The sequence below is a fragment of the Hipposideros armiger genome, unplaced genomic scaffold (genome assembly GCF_001890085.2).
Source record: "Hipposideros armiger isolate ML-2016 unplaced genomic scaffold, ASM189008v1 scaffold_35, whole genome shotgun sequence".
Classification (NCBI taxonomy): Eukaryota; Metazoa; Chordata; class Mammalia; order Chiroptera; family Hipposideridae; genus Hipposideros; species Hipposideros armiger.
In genome coordinates, this window is record NW_017731385.1 from 4163543 (window position 1) to 4187293 (window position 23751).

Genomic DNA, 23751 nt, shown 5'->3' on the forward strand with positions numbered 1-23751 from the left:
GCGGCCCGCGCCCCTCCCGTGCGTCGGGTCCGCTAAGTGCAGCGACTCGCCGGCTCCCGTGGCAGTCTGCGGGCCTCCCGGGCGGCGGCGGCGGGGCCGGAGAGGTGCGGCGGAGGGGACAAGACCAGGGAGGAAGGGGCCCGGCTGGCCGGCAGCGTCCCGAACACTCAGCACCATGCTGTCCTGGCGGCTGCACACACGCCCCGAAAAGGCCGAGCTGCAGGAGCTCAACGCCCGGCTCTATGACTACGTGTGCCGGGTGCGGGAGCTGGAGCGCGAAAACCTGCTCCTGGAGGAGGAGCTGCGCGGCCGCCGCCGACAGGAGGGCCTGGGGGTCAATGGCCAGGCCCGCTGGGCCGAGGAGGCGCGCCGCTTGCGGCAGCAGCTGGACGAGCTGAGCTGGGCCACGGCGCTGGCCGAGGGCGAGCGCGACACGCTGCGGCGCGAGCTGCGGGAGCTGCAGCTGCTGGGCGAGGAGGAGCGCGCCGCCCGTGGCCGCCTGGACGCCGAGCTGGGAGTGCAGCGGCGCGAGCTGCAGGAAGCGCAGGGCGCGCGCGCTGCCCTCGAGGCGATGTTGGGCCGGCTGCAGGCCGAGCGTCGCGGCCTGGACGCGGCCCACGAGCGCGAAGTGCGGGAGCTGCGCGCGCGCGCTGCCAGCTTGACCCTGCACTACCGAGCCCGCACCACCGGCCCCGCCGCGCCCCCGCCACGCCTGCGGGAGGTGCACGACAGCTACGCGCTGCTGGTGTCCGAGTCGTGGCGGGACGCCGTGCACCTGTACGAGGACGAGGTGCGCGAGCTGGAGGCGGCACTGCGGCGCGGCCAGGAGAGCCGGCTCCAGGCCGAGGAGGAGACGCGGCTGTGCGCGCAGGAGGCGGAGGCGCTGCAGCGCCAGGCGCTCGAGCTGGAGCAGTTGCGCGTGCTGCTGGAAGACGAGCTGCAGCGGAAGCGCGAGGCCTATGAGCTGCAGGCCAAGGAGCGGCAGGTCCGTGCGCAGGGGCGATCCCACCCCGACCCCGAGCCCCCTGCAGGGGGTAGGGTAGCGAAGGGCACCCCCGTACTCGCAGCACCTTCACTTAGCGTCGCAGATGGGTGGGGCCGGCCCCGAGGGTGCCCAGACCACCTGGGGACCTAGGTGCTGAAGGAGCCCCTTGTTCTGAGGCGGGACCTCAGGGTCCCAGCATTTCGTCAAACCTAGAACAAGAGCTTGGTCCGTTGGTCCATCGACTGAGCGGGCGAGTGCAAGGTCCTGGTGGATAGCCCTGCCCCTGTTATCTTGGTAGGTTGTCAATTTCTTTAGATTTTGACATGACTGGGCGCATCCTGACAAATGACTGTAGGTTCTCTTTCAATTTCCTGTGCGTCCTAGGCCCTACTGCACATAAAGTCAACCAAGAAGCCTTTGACTTCCAGAAGTGACAGCTCATCCCTTCTCAGATAGGTCCCTGTTGTGTGTGTGTGTGTGTGTGTGGGGGGGGTTTCCTAGCAATGTCCAGCCCTTACCCAGAGCCATTCAGAATGGCAGTTCCATTGGCCCTGGCCCTCCCCCCGGGGGAAAGCCTTAATTGTTTTTCCAAAATGGATTTTATTTTGCCAGAATAATCTCCCAGCTGGAGGCAGCTGGTTGTGGTTCTGCATGTTCTGGGAGGGGCAGCAACTTTAATGCAGAAAAGAGCTTAATCAGAGATGTTTTTTTCACGGTGGAGGCTGAAGTCAGATCTCTGGGTAGTGTAAAAGTGGTATAAATGTGGGCCCCCGTGGCAGGATGTTATTACAAGTGCAGAGTAATGCAAACAGTTACTATTTCAGAGAAGCCACACTCAAACCTCTGACACTGATAGGGTGACACTTGTGCCTGATTTATTGTCTGTACACCCAGTCCAGTCCTAGGCTTGGCCCTGGTCCTGCCCAGTCTAGGTCGGAATTGGAAATATTCCCAAATCATACTATCATTCGTTCTCAGGACAGTTTAAAATAACATCCACATAAATTTAGACGTATCTTAAGGGAACAGTTTGTAGCTTCGTGGTAAAGATTTGTGATAGAGTGATTTTGTGCTTTAAAAAAAAGATGAGTAAAGGGAATATGGGGGTGTGGCATAGAGGACTGTGGTGATGTGACAGGTGTTTACAAATAATCAGCAAGTACCTATCGACTACCCCCGGGTCCCCAGCACTGCACTGGGGTTTCAGTAGTCAAAGAGCTGGAGTCTAGATGGGAAATCATATAAAGCAATATAGTCCTCAAGCATTGGGATTCAGTTTTTTAGATCATGGGTTTTGTTTGGCCTCTGTCTCATGACTTTGAAAAGCCTTCTTCCAGGGTTGTAGGTGGAGCAAAGCCAGCACCTGGCTGATGTGTGTGCTGATTTCCAGAACTTACTCTAGATTCCAGAGCACTTCCTTTTCCTATGATGGTGGCCAGGGATGCTGGCTCCACAGGGCCCCATGCTCTGTGGTAAACGAAAGTTTAAAAGTGTCTTGAAAGTAGGTATTCATGGAGCTTTCAATCAAAAAGGGATCCTGCCAAACTCACTGACCCCTGAACCCCTTCATAGGGAACCCCTGCTACCACCTCAAGGGTCCGTGATGTGTAAATGGGTTTGGAAAATGCTTCTTTGAGGCTTGCTGTGTGGGCTAAATCCTCACCATTCACTTGCTGTCATGGCTCCCTTGGCTCATTTTGGATCTTGGAGTTCTGGTTTCAAAGTTCTTTTTAGCAAGCAGAACTCTTTCCTCTGATTAGAAGAGAGCTGGGGACTTGAGAAGTGCAATTAGAATCTCCATCCAGCCCTTCTTTGACATAGGGACCCCAGTACCCACCCAGGGAAGTGCCTTCCTTGGGGTCACACCTGACCCAGAACTAGAATCCCACCCTCACCTTCCTGTCCAGTGATACCTCTCTTGTTGGAATTTGCTTCTTTACCCTAGAAGTAAAGAGCACGGAGTAAAGAACTTCACATGTATTCACCCTCAGTCCTCTCACCAATCTTATGATGTGGGTTCTAATATTAGCCCCATTTTACAGATGAAACTGAGGCTCATGGGTCACCTAGTTAGTAAGTAACTAAGCCAGGTTCAATTCAGGCTCCAGTGCCGAGCAACTAACCACTGGGCTACATTTCCTCTCTTCTATCTGTTCCATTAAAGATAAACTTTTAACCAGTATTCACTTTGCATTCATGGAATGATGATATTTGCTTTTCCTAAGGCCCAGCCCAGAGGAAGGACTTGCCCCATTAATCTGAAATCCTAAAATATTTTTAGACCCTTCCAGCTGGCTGTTGTCAGAATAGCTTTAGTGTTAAGTCTTTCATTTACTTTTCCATATGATTTAATGGGAAGCCCCCATCTGGAGGCAGGAGCCCACCCCCGATTCCCCCCACAGTGCCCAATGTCTCCCTGTCTCTGGGCCCCCTCTGCAGCTCAAGGGGGCAAGATGCTCCCTAGGACACTCTGGGAAAAGTGGTCCTTCCCAGGTGGCCCACATGCCTTCTCCCTGTTAGGCCCCTTGCCTCAGATTTGCCAGAGAAAAGTTTGCTGAACTGACATATAGGTTCCCAGCATTTCAAACGTGGTCAAGATCACTTGAAAACCTGAGTAACACACCCTGTCTCCCAGGCTGTAGGGCAAGAGTGGGAACAAGGCGACCTCTTGAGTAGATGACTGCGTTGATCAAGGCAGCAGGTGCTGGAGGCGGGGTCAGGGGAGCCCCGAGGGGGCTGAGACAGGGATCAGCCTGAAGCTGAGCCAGTGGGGTTTGCAGATGGATTGGATGTGGAGGGAGAGAGAAGGAGAAATCAAGTTAACTCCAGGTGTGGCCTGAGCAACTGGAGGGGGGGCTCTCTCAGGTGAAGGGGGTTGGTGCAGGAGAGCATGTTTGGGTGGGAGATCAGAGTCCAGTTTCAGATGCCTCTGAGACACCCCCCCTGATATGTAAAATAAAATTATGACTCCAGAGCTCAGGGTGTTGTCTGGGCTAGAGCTATAAATACTTAGCATCCAATCAGTGTTCATTATTATTCATACATTTAGTTTTTGTGTCTAAATGAGGTGATCACATTTAGACTCAAGGTTAGAGCTCTAACACTGAAAATTCCGGTGATGTGACAGTGACATTTGCAAGCACTTCCTATTGTGTCTGGGTGACTTGCTTAGCAAAGATCTGCTCAAAGTTTGCTTAAAAGACAGTGAATTCTTTGGGTGCTAACGGCAGCATGCTTTCCCTGCTGTAGACTTACATTTCGTCATCAGTGGCGATGCTGCCCCAAATCTCTCAAAATAACAACTAAAGAAGGTGAAAAGCCCAGCTTTTATAACATTAGGTGAAACTGCCTCTGCCTGGATTAGAATTAGTATGTCAGCTCCGGTGCCTCTGGCTTGGCCCACTGTTTGAAAACTTCTCGCAAAGGAGAGCCCAAGTCTGAAGCTTTTTTCAACCAGAAGGATCAGTTACAATTTCTCTGGAGAGTGTCTGGAGCCAATAAGCCATATGTTCCTGCTTCCAGAAGTCAACTCATTTCCCTTTGACAGTTTAGGAAGAGTTGACTCACATGGAAATGTGGTTGGAACCATACTTACTTCAACACAGTTCCATTTTGTTCTCTATGTTTTGTGGGGGTGCAGAACCCTCTGTGCCCCCGGGGAAGGGAGACCATCTTTGCACATGCTGGGGGGATTTTGACCTGCTAGGAGGTTTGTGGTTAGAGACTTTAGTGCATCTGATATTTTTTTCGAAGCAATTGAACAATAATTGAACTTCCTTGTAAAGAATAAATTACTATAAATTCTCAAGTTTTAATATTTAGGTTGAATTTCCCATTGTAGAAAGAAGTCATATATTTATAGTCTCTTGTAGCTGAGTCTATACTCCCTCTAACATGGGCAAACATTAGATTTTTAACTCCGATCATTAACTATCAGCAATAGAGTGTATGAATGTCATGGCTAAATTTTGGCAACTCTGTCATTTAAGACTGGCCATGAACCTCTTTATCTGCTTATAATGCCCAGCTTTGGGGGCTATTAACATATATCCTCCCGGAGGTACTAGCTAGTGATTCTTAAAATGTACTCTTTTGTTTTCAAAGCTAAATGATTTCAGTTTTTGTTTTTAGCCATGCTTTTTTTTTTGAAATGGTAAATTCAGTGTGAAATCATTAGTTAAGTTAAGATCATTCCTTGGTTTCGCAGATATGACATTGACTGTGAACTTTGGTGGGGGGATTACACGAGGAATGAAAATAGAGGCCCTCTCCTTGACTGTCTTACAGTTTTTGAATTCCACACAGATAAATGTCTAAAAATGTAGCCTGTGAGTTGTATTCATAAATAATGCAATTTTCCATTACAAGCTAGAGGTATATGGACTTATTCCAACATTTACATATTTGCTCAGTTAATTATTCCTGAGACTAACTATAAAAAGTTAGGCAAAACTATAACACAGAGTAATGCAAAACTGTAACATTGTGTGACTAAAGCCATTGTGTTTATTAATTAAAAGATATTGTCGATTTAAAAATATTATGTTTTCGGCCGGCCGAGTGGCTCAAGAGTTGGTTAAGAGTTGACTTAAGAGCGCGAGCTCTGAGCAACAGGGCTGCTGGTTTGATTCCCACATGGGCCAGTGACACTGTGCCCAAGCTGAGCTGTCGCTGAGCTGCCAACAGGTGGCAGGATGGCTCAGCTGGTGTAACAACAAGATTGCCTGTTCAATGGTGGGCTATGCCCACCCGCAGCTAAGACTGAACTGGGCACCTTGAGCTGGGCTGCCGCCCGGATGGCTCAATGGATAGAGTGTGCACTCTTAACAACAAGGCTGTTAGTTTGACTCCCACATGGGATGGTGGCTACACTCACCCACATCTAAGATTGAACACAGCACCTTGAGTTTAGAGGCCACGAGCTGCCGACGGGAAGCCAGATGGCGACTGGCGCCCTCCACAACTAAGATTGAAGAACAACAACTTGGCTGGTCCCCTTCCCAATTCCTCAACACTGTTCCCCTCCAATTCCCCCAATGAAACCTTAAAAAAGATAAAAAAATTATAATAAATAAAAATAAAAATAGTACGTTTTGAGGAGAGTACTATTACCTTCCTCATTTCATTTTAAATCCAATTCCCCAATTGTGTGCTGTGTAACAGCTATGTGGAGGGCATTTTTCTAGAGGCGGGTCTGTAGTTTGACATTTCTGCCCAGAATACATTCCTATCTCACTAATGTAGGCTTTCTCCTCAGATGATTTTAAAGTAGCTTTTCTATGTGAAACTAATAGTCCTGTATCAGCCTACCTGCTTTTTATTGGGGGAAATCATGAGTATAGAGGAAATTCTCTTTCAAATTGGAGTGACTTCTATTTTTAAATATTGTAAAACCCATGCTTTCTGGTTTGGGTTTATTTTCAGGAGCATCTTAGTTGAGCAATTTGGCGTATTGACTTTCCTAAGCGAACTGATGTCTGGACCAAGATGCTCTAATAAACTCTTAGGCATTCTTTATTATTAGAGAGTATAAACAGAGACGCCAGTGTCCTATTAAAATCTTCCCTGTGCAGTAAAAAAAAAAACAAAAAAAAACTTCCTCATGGAAGAAATGCTGTAATTACAACCATCCTTGCAATGACTTCATCTTTCATAAACCTGGAGGTTTTTCGTCTCTTTCTGTGTCTTGAACTGTTGGGACCTTGAGTTCATCCCAACAAAGCTCCAAGTCCTCTGACCTAAGAACCCTCTGTTCTTTTCAGAGTGTGCTTTCTTGCCTGGAGGATGAGAAGGCGGCCCTCACCTTGGCCATGGCTGACCGGCTGCGGGATTATCAGGAGCTCGTGCAGGTGAAGACTGGCCTCAGCCTGGAGGTGGCAACCTACAGGTAAGGATGCTGTGCTGAGTCTGCCTTGAGGAAGCCGGCAGTGTGATATCACCGTAGCCTCTGCAGAGAGCCTGTGGCTTTGTAACCAATAGAGTGCAGCCCTTGGCATGGTCAGGCGGGGAGTCCAGGGCCTGAGGGAGGAGGAAGAGAGATGCAGGTCACAGAGCCGGCCTTCCCCAGTGAAGGGACTAGCTTGAGCTTTGTCCCCCTGCCTCTGTCTGCGTGTCCTGGGCACCGTTGAAGAGCTTTACTCATATGTCAACTCCTTGGATCCTAGGCCTTAGGTCCTGTGCTTACAGATGAACAGACTTGACTCAGACAAGTTACAAAGCTAGAAAGTGAAGGGTCAGGATTCGAACCCAGAATGGCCGAGTCCAGCTGCCTGTTGTTTCAAATCCCAGGGCTCTGAGTTTTTCCCAGGGGCCTTTGGGCAACTGGCTTTGTTTCTCAATTTGAATTTGGCGTGACCAACCCAGATGAATGAGTCACAAAGCCCTCAAAGAGACTGAGTGCTGGGCAGGGCAGAGAACACAGCCGGTGTCCCCAGAGTGGCACTTTCCCTCGGCATTCCCCGTCCTGCCCCCGGGGTGGTCAGCGGTCTTTGGTTGAGGGGTTCCCCTTATTTCCCTCAGCTTCCATGCTCCATGAGGACTGGCACGGAGGGGCCCAGATCTCGACACTTACAGGGCAAGGAATTTTAGAGACCTAGCTCCTCAGTTGTGAGAAAGACAACAGTAGCCAACATGACTGAGTCCTTACTGCCCTCTGGACCCAGTGCAAAGTCCCCTGCAGCTGTTTCCTATTCACAGTCACCCTCTCGGTGGTGAATCCCACTCATCTCCTTTGCAGGGGAGCAGGAGGGGCCTGGAAGCCAGGGGTCCTCGCTGCTGAGGGACCCTTACCCCCAAACCTGGTAAAGTGGGCACGGCGCCCCCTTCATTCCCAGCATCGTAACCGATCATGCGCCTGAATGAGCTTTGGGAAGTCTGCCTTGGCAAATGAGTGGAAGGCACAGCCATCAGTGCCATCTTCCAGCGCAGGTCCACTCCCCTGGTTAGCGGCAGAGCCCTGGCCTCGTTCAGCACTCCCTGCAGGTTGCCTGTGCAGCCTTTTGGTCGTGACTTTGTTCTGAGAATAACGAAGGGGCCTGGGTTGTTTTGATGGGCGTTGTGAGGAGGTGTCTGGCTGGTGCCTGCTGGTGGCCCACACTGCAGCCGGGGCCAGCCTCACTGTCTTTATTGTCTGGAAGACTCCCCACAGCCCACCTCTCATCAGGGCCCTTTCTTACCATCAGTGAAGAGGGAGCAGGTTCTCGGGCAGCCCCTTACCTGGGCCCACCATGGCCGCTAAGGGGTGAAGTCTGCCTAGGGGCACGGCAGCCCTTGGAGAAACCTCCAAATTGAGGGGTGATCCTTGGGCCAAACCAGTGGGGGCTTTGCTGGGTCCCCCTCAGAGCCGTGCTGTGGCTGCATCCTACAGGGGTGATGGTGGTCAGGGCCAGGGAGGAGGCTCTGGCCAGCCTGACCTTCCCAAGTTCCATCTCCCGCATTCTCCTTGGACATCTCCTGAGGTGAACGGTCACAAAATGAAACTGATAGGGTGTTTAGACAAACGCTCAGTAAGATGAGGTAAACGTTACTAATAAGGAAACCTTCAAAAAAAAAACAGACTTTATTTGGGGGAAAGGGAGCATTAATCAGGACTTTTCCACCTGCACGTGGCAGAAACCCTTCTCAGACTGGCTGTAGTCAAAAACAGGCATTTATTCCTCATATAACTGAAAAAGTCCTTAGTGTCGGGCATGATGGGACCAGGTGCTTAGAAGAGGTTGTCAGCCACCTGTCCCTGCCTTCTCTGATGTCTTCCTCCTGGTCCCCGCCCACGCTGCGGCAGGCCAGGCCCCAAGCAGTTCCAGGGGACAAAGTGCTCTAGGGCTTGGAAGGGGTCAGCCTCCCATGAGTCACATGGATTGAGACTGGGAGGCAGGAGGTACCCCAGTCCTGTACCACTCTAAAGCGGGTGCTGGTCCGGTCCAGAAAACCCACACCTGTGCCTGCGCTATGATGCCTGGCGAGTCCTTTTCCTACAGGGTGGTTGGTTCTCCCTGTTTCTTCTCTGTAATAGCTCCCTGGGTTGGAATTGGATGCTTTGATTTTGTGCTTTGTCTCTGGGGTTTGGAGCTCTTTTGCTTCCTCGCCCTGTCCTGCCCCAGTTCTCTGTTGTGGAAAGTCAGAGGGCACCAGTGCGCATGTTGCCTTACCTTTCTAGTAGGTGCTCACATTCCTACCAGCTTAGTTTTTCCCGAGGGCATCGATTGGGGAGCCTTTTTCGCTCCTGACAGCAGCTTGACTGTCAGCTGTGCTGCCTCTGTCTGTTCCTGGCATTTCCGTAACCCAATTCGGGGTCGACTTGGCCACCTCCTAGGAAATTAGGAGGCACCAGTCCTTTGAAGGACACGAGTGATTGATTGCACTGTATGTCTTTCTGAAGTCCAAGTTTGCAAGGTGTAAGTAAGGAGCCTGGTCCAGGAGCCTGGTTCACACCTGGCCCTGGCCAGCTTCAGACACTTACCTCAGTGGTTAGAATGGCTGCAGGCCTCCGTATTTTGTGTGGCTGCCCCGATTCTGAGGACAGAAAATTCATGTTGGTGTGAGTGCTCTTCTGTGCTTCTGACCCTTGTCACAAGTGCCCACTGGATCGATGTTTACACGCCTTGACACACCGTCTTTGAGGAAGTTGGCCTTCCTCCCACACCCTGCCTTACCACGAGCAGCAGGGATGGTCAGCCACATGGAGACACAGCCCAGGGGCCCGAGCAGTGCAGCTCCTCACCAGCTTTGTCTCGAGGCTGAGGGTGGCTGACACTGCAGCTGACATTCCCTCCCTCTTGGCTTGACATCATGCGATTTGCCGCAGTTCCCCCTGTGGTGGCCATCCCCCAGCACTGCTCAGTTGATGGTCTTCATCCTCCCTAACCATGTCACATGTAAGGGCTGTGGCCCTTTAAAGCTGAAGGCGTATTCCAGTCCAGCTGGAATTTGTCGGCTGTGCTGACGCCAGCTCTCAAGTGCCGCGAACACTTCCGAAGCCAGATAGCTGGCCCTTCCTGGTACCCTTCACAGTGATGAAGAAACATGAAGGCAAAATTAAATGGCGTGATTTACAATTCATAAATATAGGCTTACAGGGTGTAAGTAAATATGTCATTGAATAAACTCATCAAATGAAAACAAAGCAAACTTCAGAATCTAAGACTTGAGAAGTTCATCAAACCTAGGTGGCCACTTGGTGGCTTGGGAAGACCCTGGCACGTCATCTGGGATGTGAATATCACAATGAGCCCTCTCCTCCTACATAGCAGGTGACGACTGGCAGCAGCCGTGGGGCTGGGCTGGGGCCGAGGATGCTGAGAGAAGAGAGAAAGTACCAGAAAAGGTGGGCTTGTGCTCGCCCTTCTCTGCCTGTCACAACGACGTCAGAAGGGGCTGGAGAGGCTTGTCGCCCTGGGCCCAGTCCTACATATTCTGGGTAGGTTGCGCAGGGTGGGCCCGTCATGGCAGTGGTTTGAAAGCTCCCAGGCTGATTGCCAGGTGCGACCAGGGTAGAGAAGCACTGGTACAGGGCCTCGCTGTTCACAGGGCCCTGAAGACTGACAGTGTCGGCATGAGAGTCACCTCATGCTTGTGCAAAAGGCAGAATCTCAGGCCCACCCCAGACCTACTCACCACAGTTGGCCTTGTAACAAGATCTCATGTGATCTGCGTACATACTGCAGTTTGCAGAGCAGCCCAGGACATCCGGAAAGCACCAAGCCTATCTTGCAGCTGTGCAGAGAACAAGACAAAAGATGGACAGACTTAGTGACATGGGGGCCGATGAGGTGTGCAGGGCAGGCTTCCTGGAAGAGGCAGTGCTTGGGTCTTGCGGGAGGGGACATCAGGAAGAGGGCATGTGCGAAGGGCTTTCCAGGCAGAAAGGACAGCCTGGGAGAGGACCTGACGCCTGAGCTAGCGTGGCGCCTGTGGCAATGCCAAGCATGTGGGTGTCGCTGGATGGCCCTGCCGCATGTGATGGATGGGCATCCATCCTGTGAAGCCGTGTTTTGTGGTTTTGTGAGCTGGGGTGTGTGTTCTCAGGCTGCTCCAGGGACACGTGGCCTGCAGGGTGCGATATCTGCTGAGAGGGACCTTGGCATAGAGGATCATATTCTGTGGGTAAGGGCTGCGTGGACCTAAGTAGCTTCCTACATGGTAGGACACAGGAAATGACCCAAAGACACCCAAGTGCAGGGTTTCCAGAGATCAGAAGGGAGTTTGTGAAAATCTGGGAAGGCTTCACGAGGGATGTGAGATTGACCTGGGTCTCGAAGGATGGTGGAGATTTGAACAGACATGTAGGAGAGGGGGAGGTGGGAAGCAGGTGTGGCCTGGGAGGAGAAGATGTTAAAATAACAGAACGCACGTTCCAAGAACATACTGTAGATGGCTAATTGCCAAATTAGGTCAGATAAAGACGGTTCAGAGAAGGGACAGAGAGCTTCAGGCCGAGGTGATTAGTTGAGATGTTCAAGGGATGTGGGATTTGAGTTGGGCCTTGAAGGGGTAGGGAAAGGTGGGAGATAGGAACTGGGCTGGCGAAAAGGTAGAAGGTGATGAAAACTAACCATCATTGAATACCTGTCCTGTGACGGCCATTGTTGTAAGAACTTTCCAATTACTTAATTACCGCCACAAACCTGCACATGTGTCCTCATTTCAGAATGGGGAAACTGAGTCACAGGGAGTCCTCCATTTGATTTTTTTTTCAGTCTCTAGAATCGATGATGAGGCTTTATATGTGATGTAATACTGAGCGCAGAGGGAATGACCAGAAAAGACACAGCGCCATCTCCTCATTATTATCTTCCATGTAACGCCTGTGGTTGGGACAGACTCTTTCCAGTTTGGATGGTGATGTCCCTCCTGTGAATGGAACTCTACCCCTCTCTCCTCCCTTCCTCCCTCCCGCCTCCAGTCCCAAGTCTGGGGTGACAGGCAGTCCTCCTGCCCCCTTGGAAGCCGGGAGGCCAGGGAGGCAGGTCTGAGACTCCTCCTCCCAGCTCCCTCCCTTTTTTCATCTCTCAGCTCCCACCTGCCCTGAGCCAGGAAGCACCCTGTGAATGTCCATGGACCCCAATGGTGTCCCTTCTGGAAACATCCTCTGAGTGCCCCTCCCCCCTCACTCTCGTCCTCCTGTCCTGGGCGCACAGTGTGGCAGCACTGTACCCACAGTGCGAAATAACAGTGGGCATGCCCTGAAATTCCATTAGGATAATTTATCCCAGAGAGCCCTGCTGCTGGTGGTTAGGACGATGGGTGGTCTGTTAGCGCGTCTAGCCTGGCCAGGGGCCACATGGCAGCTCACTTCGCTCTCTGGATTTGTCCCAACTTCTTCGTGAGGCCAGGGATCTTGTTTTCCCGCACGTGTCCGCTTGTTTTCCTGCTTATGAGGCTGGCGGCCGTTGAGCTGCGCGTGTATGTTCACTGATAGCTGTGAGTCAGGGGGCTGGCATCTCAAGTCGCCAGGGCCTGGCGGCGGTTCTCCTCTCTGAAAATAACCAGAGAGCGCTCTGCCAACTTTAAAGTTGTACGAGTCTATTCCCTAAAAATGGTCCTCTGAGAGGTTTTGAGAAAATCCTACATTTCTGGCATCTTCAGCATCGGTTTAGTTTTCACCTCGGCCGTTAGTCTCGTGATGGTGGAGGGCAGGGCTCGGTGTGTGTCACGTGGGGTGTATGTTAATTAAGGCACAAATTAAATGACCAGTGCCTGGATCTGTCCTGTGAGGCCCTGGGTGGGCGCTGAGGTGGAGAAGGTGACACGCCCCTGCTGCGCAAGAGCCAGCCATCAAGAGGGAGACACAGACATGGAACCGAGCCCTTCCCCTGTAGGGGCTTCATAGCCTATGGGAGAGCCCTGGAGGGTCTTTTGATGGAAATTACCACGAGGTGTTGAATATGCTTTCGTGCATATGGTCTGGAGGGTCTGTCTGCAGGATCTGTTCTGTCTACCATTTGTATAAAATACTGAAGTCTCTGGCCTCGAAGGGGCGGGGGTGAGCACTCAGGCTGCCTGGGTTCCATCTTACTCTCCCCAGCTTTCTTACCTACAGAGCCAGGGTGCTCGTCACTGGTCCTGTGCACGGGGTTTCTGGGAGGACTTTGTGGGTAACAGACGGGAGGGCTGGAGAGTGCTTGGTGCTCAGTCTTAGCCAGGGGTACTCAGGGCCATGGGTACTGGAAGTGTCAGTGCTGTGTCTGTGACCGACCACTCAAGCCCCGTGGGGGACTGGTACCCCTCCTGTGTACCACAGCACCCTACCCTCAGGGCCCCAAACTCAGGAGAAGTTCGGTGACGGTTTGGATTTTCCCTGAAAAAGGAACAAAACCATTCCCCATTGAGGGGTGAGGAAAGATTTCTTTTTCCCTAAGGGGATCTTCTTTATCCGGATTTCCCCCCACCACCACCCCCACCACACACCTGCCATTGGTTTGTCTGCGGACCTGGACGCCTCAGACACTCTCTGTCCTGACTTGGGCTGTTCCAGCAACAAGCCCGAGGCTTCCTGCTGAGCCCGCCAAGGAATGGTCTGAAATAGAATGTGACCTTCTCATCAGGCCCCACCCTGGCCCCTTAGCTGTAGGACGCCACCGCTTCTGTGGCCGTCATCCTGGGGTACCCACCCCCCGCGTGAGACTTTTACCCAGAACGTTCCTCTTATATACAGAGCTCAGAATTTTCTCAGTGATGGGAGAAGCTATTTGTGTTCCTGGAACCCAAAATGCATGGTCATGAGGGTGTGGAATTAATGGGTTGGTGTCCTGTTTCTTGGCTTTCACCCTGAGTGGAAGGGCCCCGCGTCTCCCGGCATCAGCACACGTGTGCATGTCCGTCACGGCTTCCACGGTGAACCATCTGCACACACCTGGAGAAGAACCCCTCGCGATTGTCTCTGCTGCTGTCCTTGGAAGGGAGCCTCTCTCACTTTCTTCTGGCTGCCCCCGGGGTTCACACATCTGCGGGAATCACCACATTTGAATCAGTAGAGATGGAACTCGGTGCCCGATTGCCTGAACCGCTGAGGCCCTGCCCAGCACTGGCGTCCCTCCTCTGTTTCCGTGCCCAGCTCCCAGTGGTAATAGCAGCATTTCCAAGTGGGCCCTGCTTCTGGTCGCCCTTCGCCATATACAGTGTATTTCTTGGAACTGAAGTTAGTGACTCACACGTTGCTCTAGCAACCGAACAACTGTTGTGTCCGCAGCAGCCAGCGTCCTAGGGGTCTCTGAGCGAGGGACATCCCAGTGCTGAGCCAGTCCCAGCACGCCCGGTCCACCGGGGCCCAAGCCTGACGTGTCCACTCTCCTCAGGGCGCTGAGTGGTAGATGTGAATCACAACTCAGCGTGGACGCCACAGTTTTAGCCTTTCGGAGATGGACGTGGCCAAATAAAGCACCTGGTGGAGTGCTTTCCACCATTTTGTTAAAGGAGATAACGGATACTCTTCTGGACGAAATGAGGCCCCTGGAGGTGGGGGTGGGGGTGTAGTTGGTCTGCATCTTTTCATTGCCTCTTTTCTCCTGCCCCCCTGCCATCGCTCCCCTTTTTAAAAAAAATCTCCAGGATATCCCCATGGAACCCAGTTTGAAAACCACATATGAAGTGGCTTTATTTATACACAAATGTCAGCCTCTGACCTTTGACTCCAGAAAGACCCCCCTGGGGGTTGTCATTGTTCTGGGGCCCTCTAGCCCTGGGGTGACATGCCTACATGGGCCCCTCCTTGCTTCCCAGAGAAGCCAGACCCCCCCCACCCCGCCCTCTGGGCCCCACATCTCTCTGCCTCCTTTCCTGGCATTGGGTTTAGAAAGGCTTTCTTTCTTTCTTTCTTTCTTTCTAAATTGGGGAACTGGGGGATGGGAACAGTGCTGGGGAATTGGGGGAAGGGGAACAGACAAGTTGCTGTCCTTTTGTTCTTCAGTCTAGTTGTGGAGGACGTTGCTTCACTGGCGCAAGTTGGCACCATCATTGCGCTCTTCCCGGGCGAGGCAGATCAGTCGCCGGCTTCTGGACGGCCGCTCACTGCGGCTGCTGGCCGCTCACGCTGGCTGCTGGCTACACACGGTAGCCCATGGTAACCCACTGCAGCAGGGGCTGCAGCCTAGACGTCGCAGGCAACTCATGGCAGCCCAGCTCCAGGTTGAGCTGTTGTTCAGCATCTTAGCTGTAGAGGGCAGTGTCACTGGCCCTCATGTGGGATCCGAACCTGGGCTCTCTGGCATCCCAAGCCAGTTCTTAACCACCGCGCCACTCAGCCGGCCCTAGAAAGGCTTTCTAGAAGGACTTGGCTCTGCAGTAGTTCTGAAGCTCTAGACCCTCATTTTGTTCATTCAGTTACATGGATGTTCTGTCCGGCCATGTTTAGTGAGCCTGGCTTGCATCCCAGTGGTACCACATCCTCAGACACGAGTCCTGAAACACATGACACTGTGACACTGTGGTCATTAAGCAAATACTCCATACCATGGCTCATAGAGGCACTTCTTGGTCCTTTATTTCCGAATGAGTTTTGTTTTGTTTTCTGTTTTAATTTCTACAGAGCCTTACTGGAAGGAGAAAGTAATCCAGAGATATTGATCTTAACTGAGCGCCTTGAAAACCTGCCACGAGGTAAACATAAGAAAAGCTAATTATTTTTCAAAACACAACATTGTCCCTATTAGGCACTTCACAGAGTTGACAGGTCACTGGGTTCAGAATAATAATTTTGGTTCTAATCATCTGTGACTGGAAGGGATCTGGTCTTAGACAATGCCCAGCAAGTTTGCTTTCTGATTTTGAGAGTAAGTTTGGAAAAAGCAAAGATGTCCACAGATGTGGCCATTAGTCAGTCTGCCTGGCATCAGTTCACATGATGACATCTGTAAAATAAGAATTATTTATGCATCAGATTTCAAGATTTACTTAGTCACCTAGTGTTTTTTTTTTTACATGTGGCTATACAAGTCTGGAAATGCATCGCATAACTTAGAAAGAAGGGAGAGAGAAAACGAGGGCCACGACCAAACTTAAGGAAGGACCAACAGTCCTGGCCCGGGGTCACTCATCTTTTACTAGCTGTGATTTCTGTAGCCTAGGAAGAGCTCAGCAAAAGGGCAATTGGGTGTCTCTGTTAACTTTTTTCATTCATTCATTATTTTCCAAGCTTCTTAAAGGATATACAGTATTTGTAAACTAAATTTATTTTAGCAACTATGTATTATGCCAAAAGGAAGTATTAGAATAAAGAATATCATTTGTGAACTCTTTTATTAGTCTTAGAGCTTCCAGATATTTCTGTGTCGTGTTCAATCAGCTTCACTGAATAAGTGTAGAGATGTGTTCCTGATAGGGAATTTATCAGTGCTTATTAATGCACTTGTTTCTTTTGTAATATTGCATACAGTAATTTGGCTTAAAATCATAGGCTTAAAACCAATCTGTGATCTTCCATATTTCTCATTGAACCTTAATGAAAATGCAGGCCATCCCTGCACTGTTTCCTGGGCATTCATCTTCTGGGACTTCTCAGTTTAGAAGAAGAATCTTTGTAGACAATGTCCTGGCCTGGTCTCTCTCCTGTGTCCTGGGATCTGTCCTAAAGAAGCCCCTGGCATTGGCCACCATGAGGGAGACCAGGTGGAGAGAGAAGGCGCTGCCCAGCTCGGCAGGATGGGATGTGGGTAGGCACAAGGGGACAAGCTCAGGGTGGATGGTGCTCCCGGCCACATTCTAATCACCGGCTGCCATTCCTAAGAGCAGGTACCTTGGTGGAGTTTGGACACCCCCATGGGTAGCACCCTCTGCCAGTGGTCCAGAGCAAGGTGGGGAGTCCAATGGACTGCCCCCCAACCCCCAAAATCATGACATTAAATCAGATCCTAATGTTGGTGACTGGTCGGCTTCCTGCTCTGGCACCTCTTCAAACGAGAAGTTTGTAAAAATATTAGTGTAAAAATAAAAGAAATCAGGATGCTTTAAAAAAAAAAGTTAAATTCTTCAATACTTGTTGCCCCAACATGGAAATCAATGAGAAATAAGAATATATTAAATGGTGGAGGGGTAATTCCACTTAATGTGTATGAATTAGGTACTTCGTAATTATGAAGCTCTTTTCTACTGTAGTAAGTAAAAGAAACTTAGCCCAACAATGTAGAAATGAATGATTCCAAGTTATCATAATATTGTGACATTTGGGCCACAAAAACCAGCACCCCAACCTATCTGATGCATGTGTCTTGCTTTACAATCACACGTTTCATATATATGTTAACAGGGGTATTTAACATCAGTAACTAGAGAAAGCGTTGTGCTGAAGCATTTGTAGGGCTATATAATTTTATTGTAACAGGATTTTTAAAACTACCCAAAAGTTATTTCGGGGATTGAGAATATAATGACCATTCTGTGATAATCATATGTATTTATTATGATGGGGTGGGATTTGACCTACAGTGATACTTTTTAAGATGGAAAAAAAATAAGGTAATGATGACTATTATTTTAATGAACTGCTCCATTTCTACAGAATTCGGAAAAACGTCCTATCACTATACCAACTCGGTATTACAGAGGGAAAATGAAAGAAACCTGTTTTCGAGGCAGAAAGCACCTTCGGGGAGCTTCCGGCACAGCTCATCCCTGCATCCTAACCTGTGGGCACAGCAGGCATCACAGACTGGAAGCATTTCCAGGAGAGGCTTCCTGGGCTCAGGATATCCTTCCTTTACCACCACCACCCAGCGGGAAAAGTCTTACGAAAAAACTGCCAGCAGTCCGCCCAACGTCAGAACTTTGTCTCCCGCCCATGGGCTTGGAAGAAATACTGATGCTCAACTGAAAACATTCCCCGGTAGACCAAGAACTGAAGGTACAAGGGACATCCCCATTCATGTTGCCAGAGAGCCTACTCTTGCCCAGGAGTCACACCGAGAACGCCGCGACAATGTGGTGGCAGATGCTTCCGAAAGCACTTGGTCAAATGAGAGGACCGTCATTTTGGGAAAGAAAACAGAAGCTAGAGCCACGAGGGAGCAGGAGAGAAACAGAGCAGGAACCGTCCAATCAAAGCAAGAAGAGAAAATGTTTGATTCTAAAGAGAAGGCTTCAGAGGAGAGGAACTTAAGGTGGGAAGAGCTAACCAAGTTAGATAAAGAAGCAAGACAGAGAGGGAGCCAGCACATGAGGGACAAGGCAGAGGAGAAGGAGCCATTGAAGGAGCAAAGTGTGAGAGAAAGAGAGGTGCCGATCCGTCTGGAAGTATCCAAAGACAGCACCCCAGAAGGGACCCCCAAAGGTTTCCAGATACCCCTAAAGAAGGATGCAGGGGGTGGTCCAGCTAAAGGGGTGGAAAGGAAAGAGGCAAAGCTCAGGTGGGATGCCAGGGACGCCGCCGGCTCTCTGACAGGCGATTCCATGACGGAAACCATAGCGGAAAATATCGTGTCCGGCATCCTGAAGCAGCTTGCCCAGTCTCCTGATACAGAAACATCTGCTGATTCTTCTCCAGACACGAGAGTCACTTATGTGGGCAGGAAAGAGCTTCCTGGGGGCAAGAAAACAAAGACTGAGATTGTGGTGGAGTCAAAACTGACGGAGGAAGTCGACGTATCCGAGGAAGCTGGCCAGGACTATCTGTTGAGCATGGATGGGCGGGATAAGGTGGGGCTGAAAGGGAAACCCACCGAGCAGATGATAGGAGACATAATCAACCTGGGTCTGAAAGGAAGACACGGGACGGCGAAGGTGGTCAACGTGGAGATCGTCGAGGAGCCCATGAGCTACATGGGTGGCGAGAAGGCCGGTGAGGTTTCCACCCCATTCCACGTGCAGGAGGTTGACGACATGTCTCCGGGCTCCCAGGGGCTGGCTGAGGAGGCGGGGTATGGAGAAACAGAGGTCACATTCTCTGTTCATCAACGTAAGAAGACGGAGCTGTCCCAAGAAAACGTAAGTCATGTTGAAGAAGTGACGGAGGCAGGTGACTCAGAGGGAGAGCAGAATTATTTTGTGTCAACACCAGATGAATGCCCCGAGCATGACATCGGCCATGACAGAGATGAAGGCTCAGTATACGGGCAGATCCACATCGAGGAAGAATCCACCATCCGATACTCTTGGCAAGATGAAATTGTGCCGGGGTCTCGGAGAATAATAAGGGGGGGTGATGCATTGGGGGAGAAGGTTGTGAAGCCCCTGGATGTTCTAGAACCTTCTCTGAAGGGGGATGTGAGCTCTCCTCCCTGGAAAGAACAAGCTAGAAGTGGCGAATTTCATGCAGAAGCCACCGTCATTGAAAAGGAAGTTAAAATACCACACGAATTCCACACTTCCATGAGGAGAGCCTCCAAGGAACCCCGACACCAGTTGGTGGAGGTTATCGGGCAGCTGGAGGAGAACCTCCCGGGGCGCCTGAAGGAGGAACTGTCTGCCCTCACCAAAGAGGGTCAGGGCGGCTCAGGGAACGTTGCTGTTGACGTGAAGAAAGTCCAGACCTCGGGTGGTGGGGCCATGACCTTGGTTGCTGAGGTCAACCTCTCGGAAACTATGGATACAGAGAAGTTAGATCTGGAGTTGCTGGGCAAAGATGAAACTGGTGAAATCGAGAAAGCGGTGGAGTCGGTGGTGCGAGATGCCATGGCCAGGCGGTACAGCCCAGCGCCTGGAAGCCCAGACAGGGAAGCTGCAGGGCCCGCCCCAGTGGCCGGCTTCGGCTTCAAGCGCTGGGCCACCCAGGAACTGTACAGACCCTCTGCTGAGGACGATGACACTGGCTGGGCCTCTCGCAGCACACAGAGGGTCACTTCCCATGGCCCGGTGTCGGCCACTATAGAGGTCACCAGCCCAACGGGCTTTGCCCAGTCACACGTGCTAGAGGACGTACATCAGTCTGTAAGACACATTAAGATAGACTCCCCTGGAATTTGGAGGACTGAGCGAGTCCCGCGCGAGGGACCCACTGCAGAAGTGGTGGAGGTAAGTGGGGAAGGCGGCCCGAGTCAGGCAGAGAGCTCGGTGGGAGCTAGCTGGTCTGTGAGGCACTTGACATTGGGTCCTGAGCAAAGTCAAGTGTCCAAAGAAATCTTTTTCGAAGGGCCCGACCCTGCCTATCGGGACGCGGGGGGCACGGCAGAGCTCTCCACAGATACCGACAGACCGGGGGGCCACAGTGTGTTTGGCTCCAAACAGTTTCATGCTCAAAGGGAAATGATTTTTCCGAGCTCCTTTTCTGGGGGTGAGAAGGTTGGTGATTATTTTCGAACAGAAGAATTAGTGGGTACCCAGACTTCAGTAAAGCACCTTCAGTTAGGCCCCAGAGAGGGGCTCAGTGCGCAAATCCAGTTCACAGCCCCCTTCTCAGACTCGGTGGAGTTGGGGGTCAGAGAAGCATCTGTGCACACTGAGGATAGGGTAGAGAATGGCACACCCATCAGGCACGTCACAGTTGGGCCTCACAGGCGTCAGACCACCGAGCAGACAGTTTCCCAACATGGGGAATTCAGCGACTCTGAAAGCGGGGTCCATGGAGCGAGCTCAGCAGACGTGACCCAGGTCACTCGTAGTTACACCATGGGCAGGAAAGTCCTGATGAGTGATGAGAGCACCTTCCAAGGGGCCGTTTCTGAATCTCCCCAGGAGGCAAGTGGGGGAGACACGTCAGGGGCAGAAGCGACACTGGGCATGAGCAGATCCTTTAGGCATATTCGGCTAGGTCCTGGGGAAACCCAAACCTCTGAACACATCGTCTTCCATGGGCCCGTTTCCAAAACATTTGCCCTCGCTGGTTCGGTAGACGCCCCTGAGCTTGGTGAGTCAGCAGGCGGCAGCAGAATGCAAAGGCACGTTGCACTGGGGCCCAAAGAAACCTCGTTTACCTTTCAGATGGACGTGAGTAACGTAGAGGCGACCCCCAGCTGGACCCGAGAGGCCACGGTCCTTTTTCCCGCAGGGACGGAAGCAGAAGCTCATAGCGTGTCTGACAGTGGTACCTGGAGAGATGCTGGCAGTAGGAACGGCCGGGCAGCCAGCACGAGCGTTAAGGGCAAGGAGCAGGCTGAGTTTGATAAGACAGTGCAGCTACAGAGGATGGTAGATCAAAGGTCAGTGGTTTCAGATGAAAAGCAAGTCGCTGTCCTCTATCTAGACAGTCAGGAAGAGGAGGATGAGGGACACTGGTTTTGAGAAACAATTTGCTTTAAATGGTGTCTTATTTGATGCTATACCAACACACAAAGGCCTTTACTGATTTTAAGGGGGGAGGCCCACTCTTTATGAAAACCTCCCCCTTTTTTTTACTTTCTCCAAAGAGTTGCTCTAGGCAATGTCAATTTATTTTATAATCTGTAAAGGTTTCAAATTAATTCATGCCTTAAAAGGTTTTGGCACTTTATTTTTGAGTTGGGACTTTTACAAAAATACTTCTTTGTCATCTTAAAAGTTCCCTTTTCTGGAGTTTTCTCTCCTAGAGATGATTTATACCAGTTTGCACCTGGTCATAGAAATGCCTTGCATCTGCTTGAAGCTATAATTAACTCTCTTTAGGTAAGATGCCTACATAGTAACAGATTAATATATTTAAGAGTACATTGTCTTTGCATGTGCTAATAAGAAATAGAAAACTAACCTTTTAAGGGAAAAGAGCCAATACAATTTTCTCTTTCCAAAGTCTTTTCAAAAAGAAATAATAGGGAATAAGCAAATTGCTTACAGTAAAAAAAATAAAATAAAATAAAAAATTGATAATTTTATCTTTAGGTAAGTTATTTGTCATAGAGTTAAATTCATTCTAAGATTTGAATGAATTGCTTTCTATGTGCAGAGCTTTAAAAAAACACAGCATTTTATTTATGGATAGGATAGCTACAGCCTAGTGCAAAATTTCAAATCAACACACTCGCTATGTTTGCACGGGTGCCGAGGACACTGCCCAGACCCTCACGTAGGGAAAATGATTTATTAGGATTCACTTACAGCACCATTTCTTTTCTGTGGCACTAGATCACTAATAGAGCACAGTATAGTTTTTTTGGTTATGACCTAAGTTCTGGAGTAGCCAGCTCTCGGCAGAGCGTACTTGAACTTTCTGCACTTTAGCTCTTAGCACCTAAATGTTTCATTTCACTGGTGGGAGGTAGACCCTGGAGACAATGAAGAGAATGAATGAAGAGAATGCCAATGCTGAGACTGTAGCAGGACTGGCAGGGTGGTCACGTGCGATAAAATTGGAAGCCCGGGGTGGCCTGTGCTTCCTAATCGAGCCCTTCTTAAACCACTGCCGGTGGAGGCCTGTCTGAGCTCAAGGAGCTAGAGATGAAAAAGAACAACCAACCTCACAGAAGATTTTGCACTTTCAACAGAAATCACTACCGGTGGGGTGTTTCGTCCAGGGAAACGAGCAATACGTTAACTAGAATAAGATGTTTGGGGGAAGGAACTGAGTGGGTGCCTCTCCCATCGCCCAGCATGGAAGCACCCCTGAGGGGCCTGGGAGGAAGGCCAAGGCCCCACTCCAATGGATGGTCCACAGAAAGGGCACCGGCAGATTTGCACCACCGAGTTTAAGATATTCCAATGAGTGTGCTCCATTGGATCCATTTTATTTTATTTGGGTTTCTAGCGTCAATCTTTCAAGGTGAAGCATCACATTGAAACTAGTATCTCTAGCAGCACAGCGTTATTTGAATCCAAATGAGCTTCCTTCACATAGTGGTGCCTAAACCGTGCTTTCTCTAACACATAACATAGAATGTAACACAATAGTGCACTGGGGAAAACGACCCAAGGCAATGTCACCCTCAGGTGGGTAATGATGGGGGTGGGGTGGGGGGTGAGTATGGCATTTGAGGGTCTTGCTTCTGGGTTTCAGATGATGGCTCTCAGACTCCTGGGACACACGTCTGTCTCCTCAGTTCCCAGAAATGGCTGCCACAGGTAGTTTAGGGCGAGTGCGTTTCCTTCATCAACAGACAAGTGGAGGAGAAATGCTGCCCCACTTTCAGGACGATCTATTTGAAAAACACTGTGAATCAGGGAAGAGAAAGCAAGTTAATTTGAATTGCAAGTTTAAACCGTTGTTATCTGCCAAATGAACTAGTGATTGTCACAAACTGGTACGGAGGTGATGGCTTTGCAAAGACTTCTCGTTTCTAACACAAGGATGGGCTGATTTTGTTAGCTGTAAGTGGTACTGGTATTTGTATAAGTGATTTATTGATGAGAATTTGGTCAGGGTGACAGCCAACTGTTTGATGGCAGGACTGATAATGGGGACTCTATTATGTGAGTCTAAGTGGCTTAGTCACTATCATAGCTCATGACCTTGTAAATGGGTGTGAACATGAACAGGTTGTTAATATTGTGACCCACCTGTATTTGGAAAATAAATTTCTTAGATCTTAATTCTTATCTCCATGTTGGAATGAATATCTTCGAGAAGTATCCTGCCAAGGGTACTTACCAATATGGAATCATGAGCTGTCCTTGGTTATCAAGTCTCTGGAGTAGGGTGTGCCCTCAACACCATGACAGGTCACCCCACAGCTTCTTGTCCTATAAAACCAGTCACTCTGGAGACAGTAGAAATCAATGGTGTGGTTGGATGGGTGAGGACAGTCTTTTCCTGTCTATTGTGTTTAGACAAAACAGTATTAATGGAATGTAATTCCCTTCCCACTGGTTGTTTGATATTGTTTATCTAAAATGTATATTTAGAATGGAATCATCGAAAAAGCTGATCTTGCTAACCTCCTGTTCCCTACAAAGGGATGTGTAAAAATAAAATCTAAGAGAAAAAGACCTAAAGAGAA

General features: G+C 50.3%; 1 protein-coding gene across 2 annotated transcripts; it reads left to right on the forward strand.

Moving 5' to 3' along the window:
* Positions 1–44: 44 nt before the first annotated feature.
* On the forward strand, positions 45–23751 carry SYNM (synemin). 2 transcript variants are annotated; one of them, XM_019637870.1, is made up of 5 exons: positions 45–985; positions 6748–6872; positions 15507–15577; positions 17475–19921; positions 20828–23751. In XM_019637870.1, the coding sequence occupies exons 1-5, from the start codon at positions 176–178 to the stop codon at positions 21125–21127; spliced, it is 3753 nt and encodes a 1250-aa protein (XP_019493415.1). In that variant the 5' UTR covers positions 45–175; the 3' UTR covers positions 21128–23751. The 2 variants fall into 2 exon arrangements, with proteins under 2 accessions (XP_019493415.1, XP_019493414.1); XM_019637869.1 differs by having other exon boundaries at positions 17475–23751.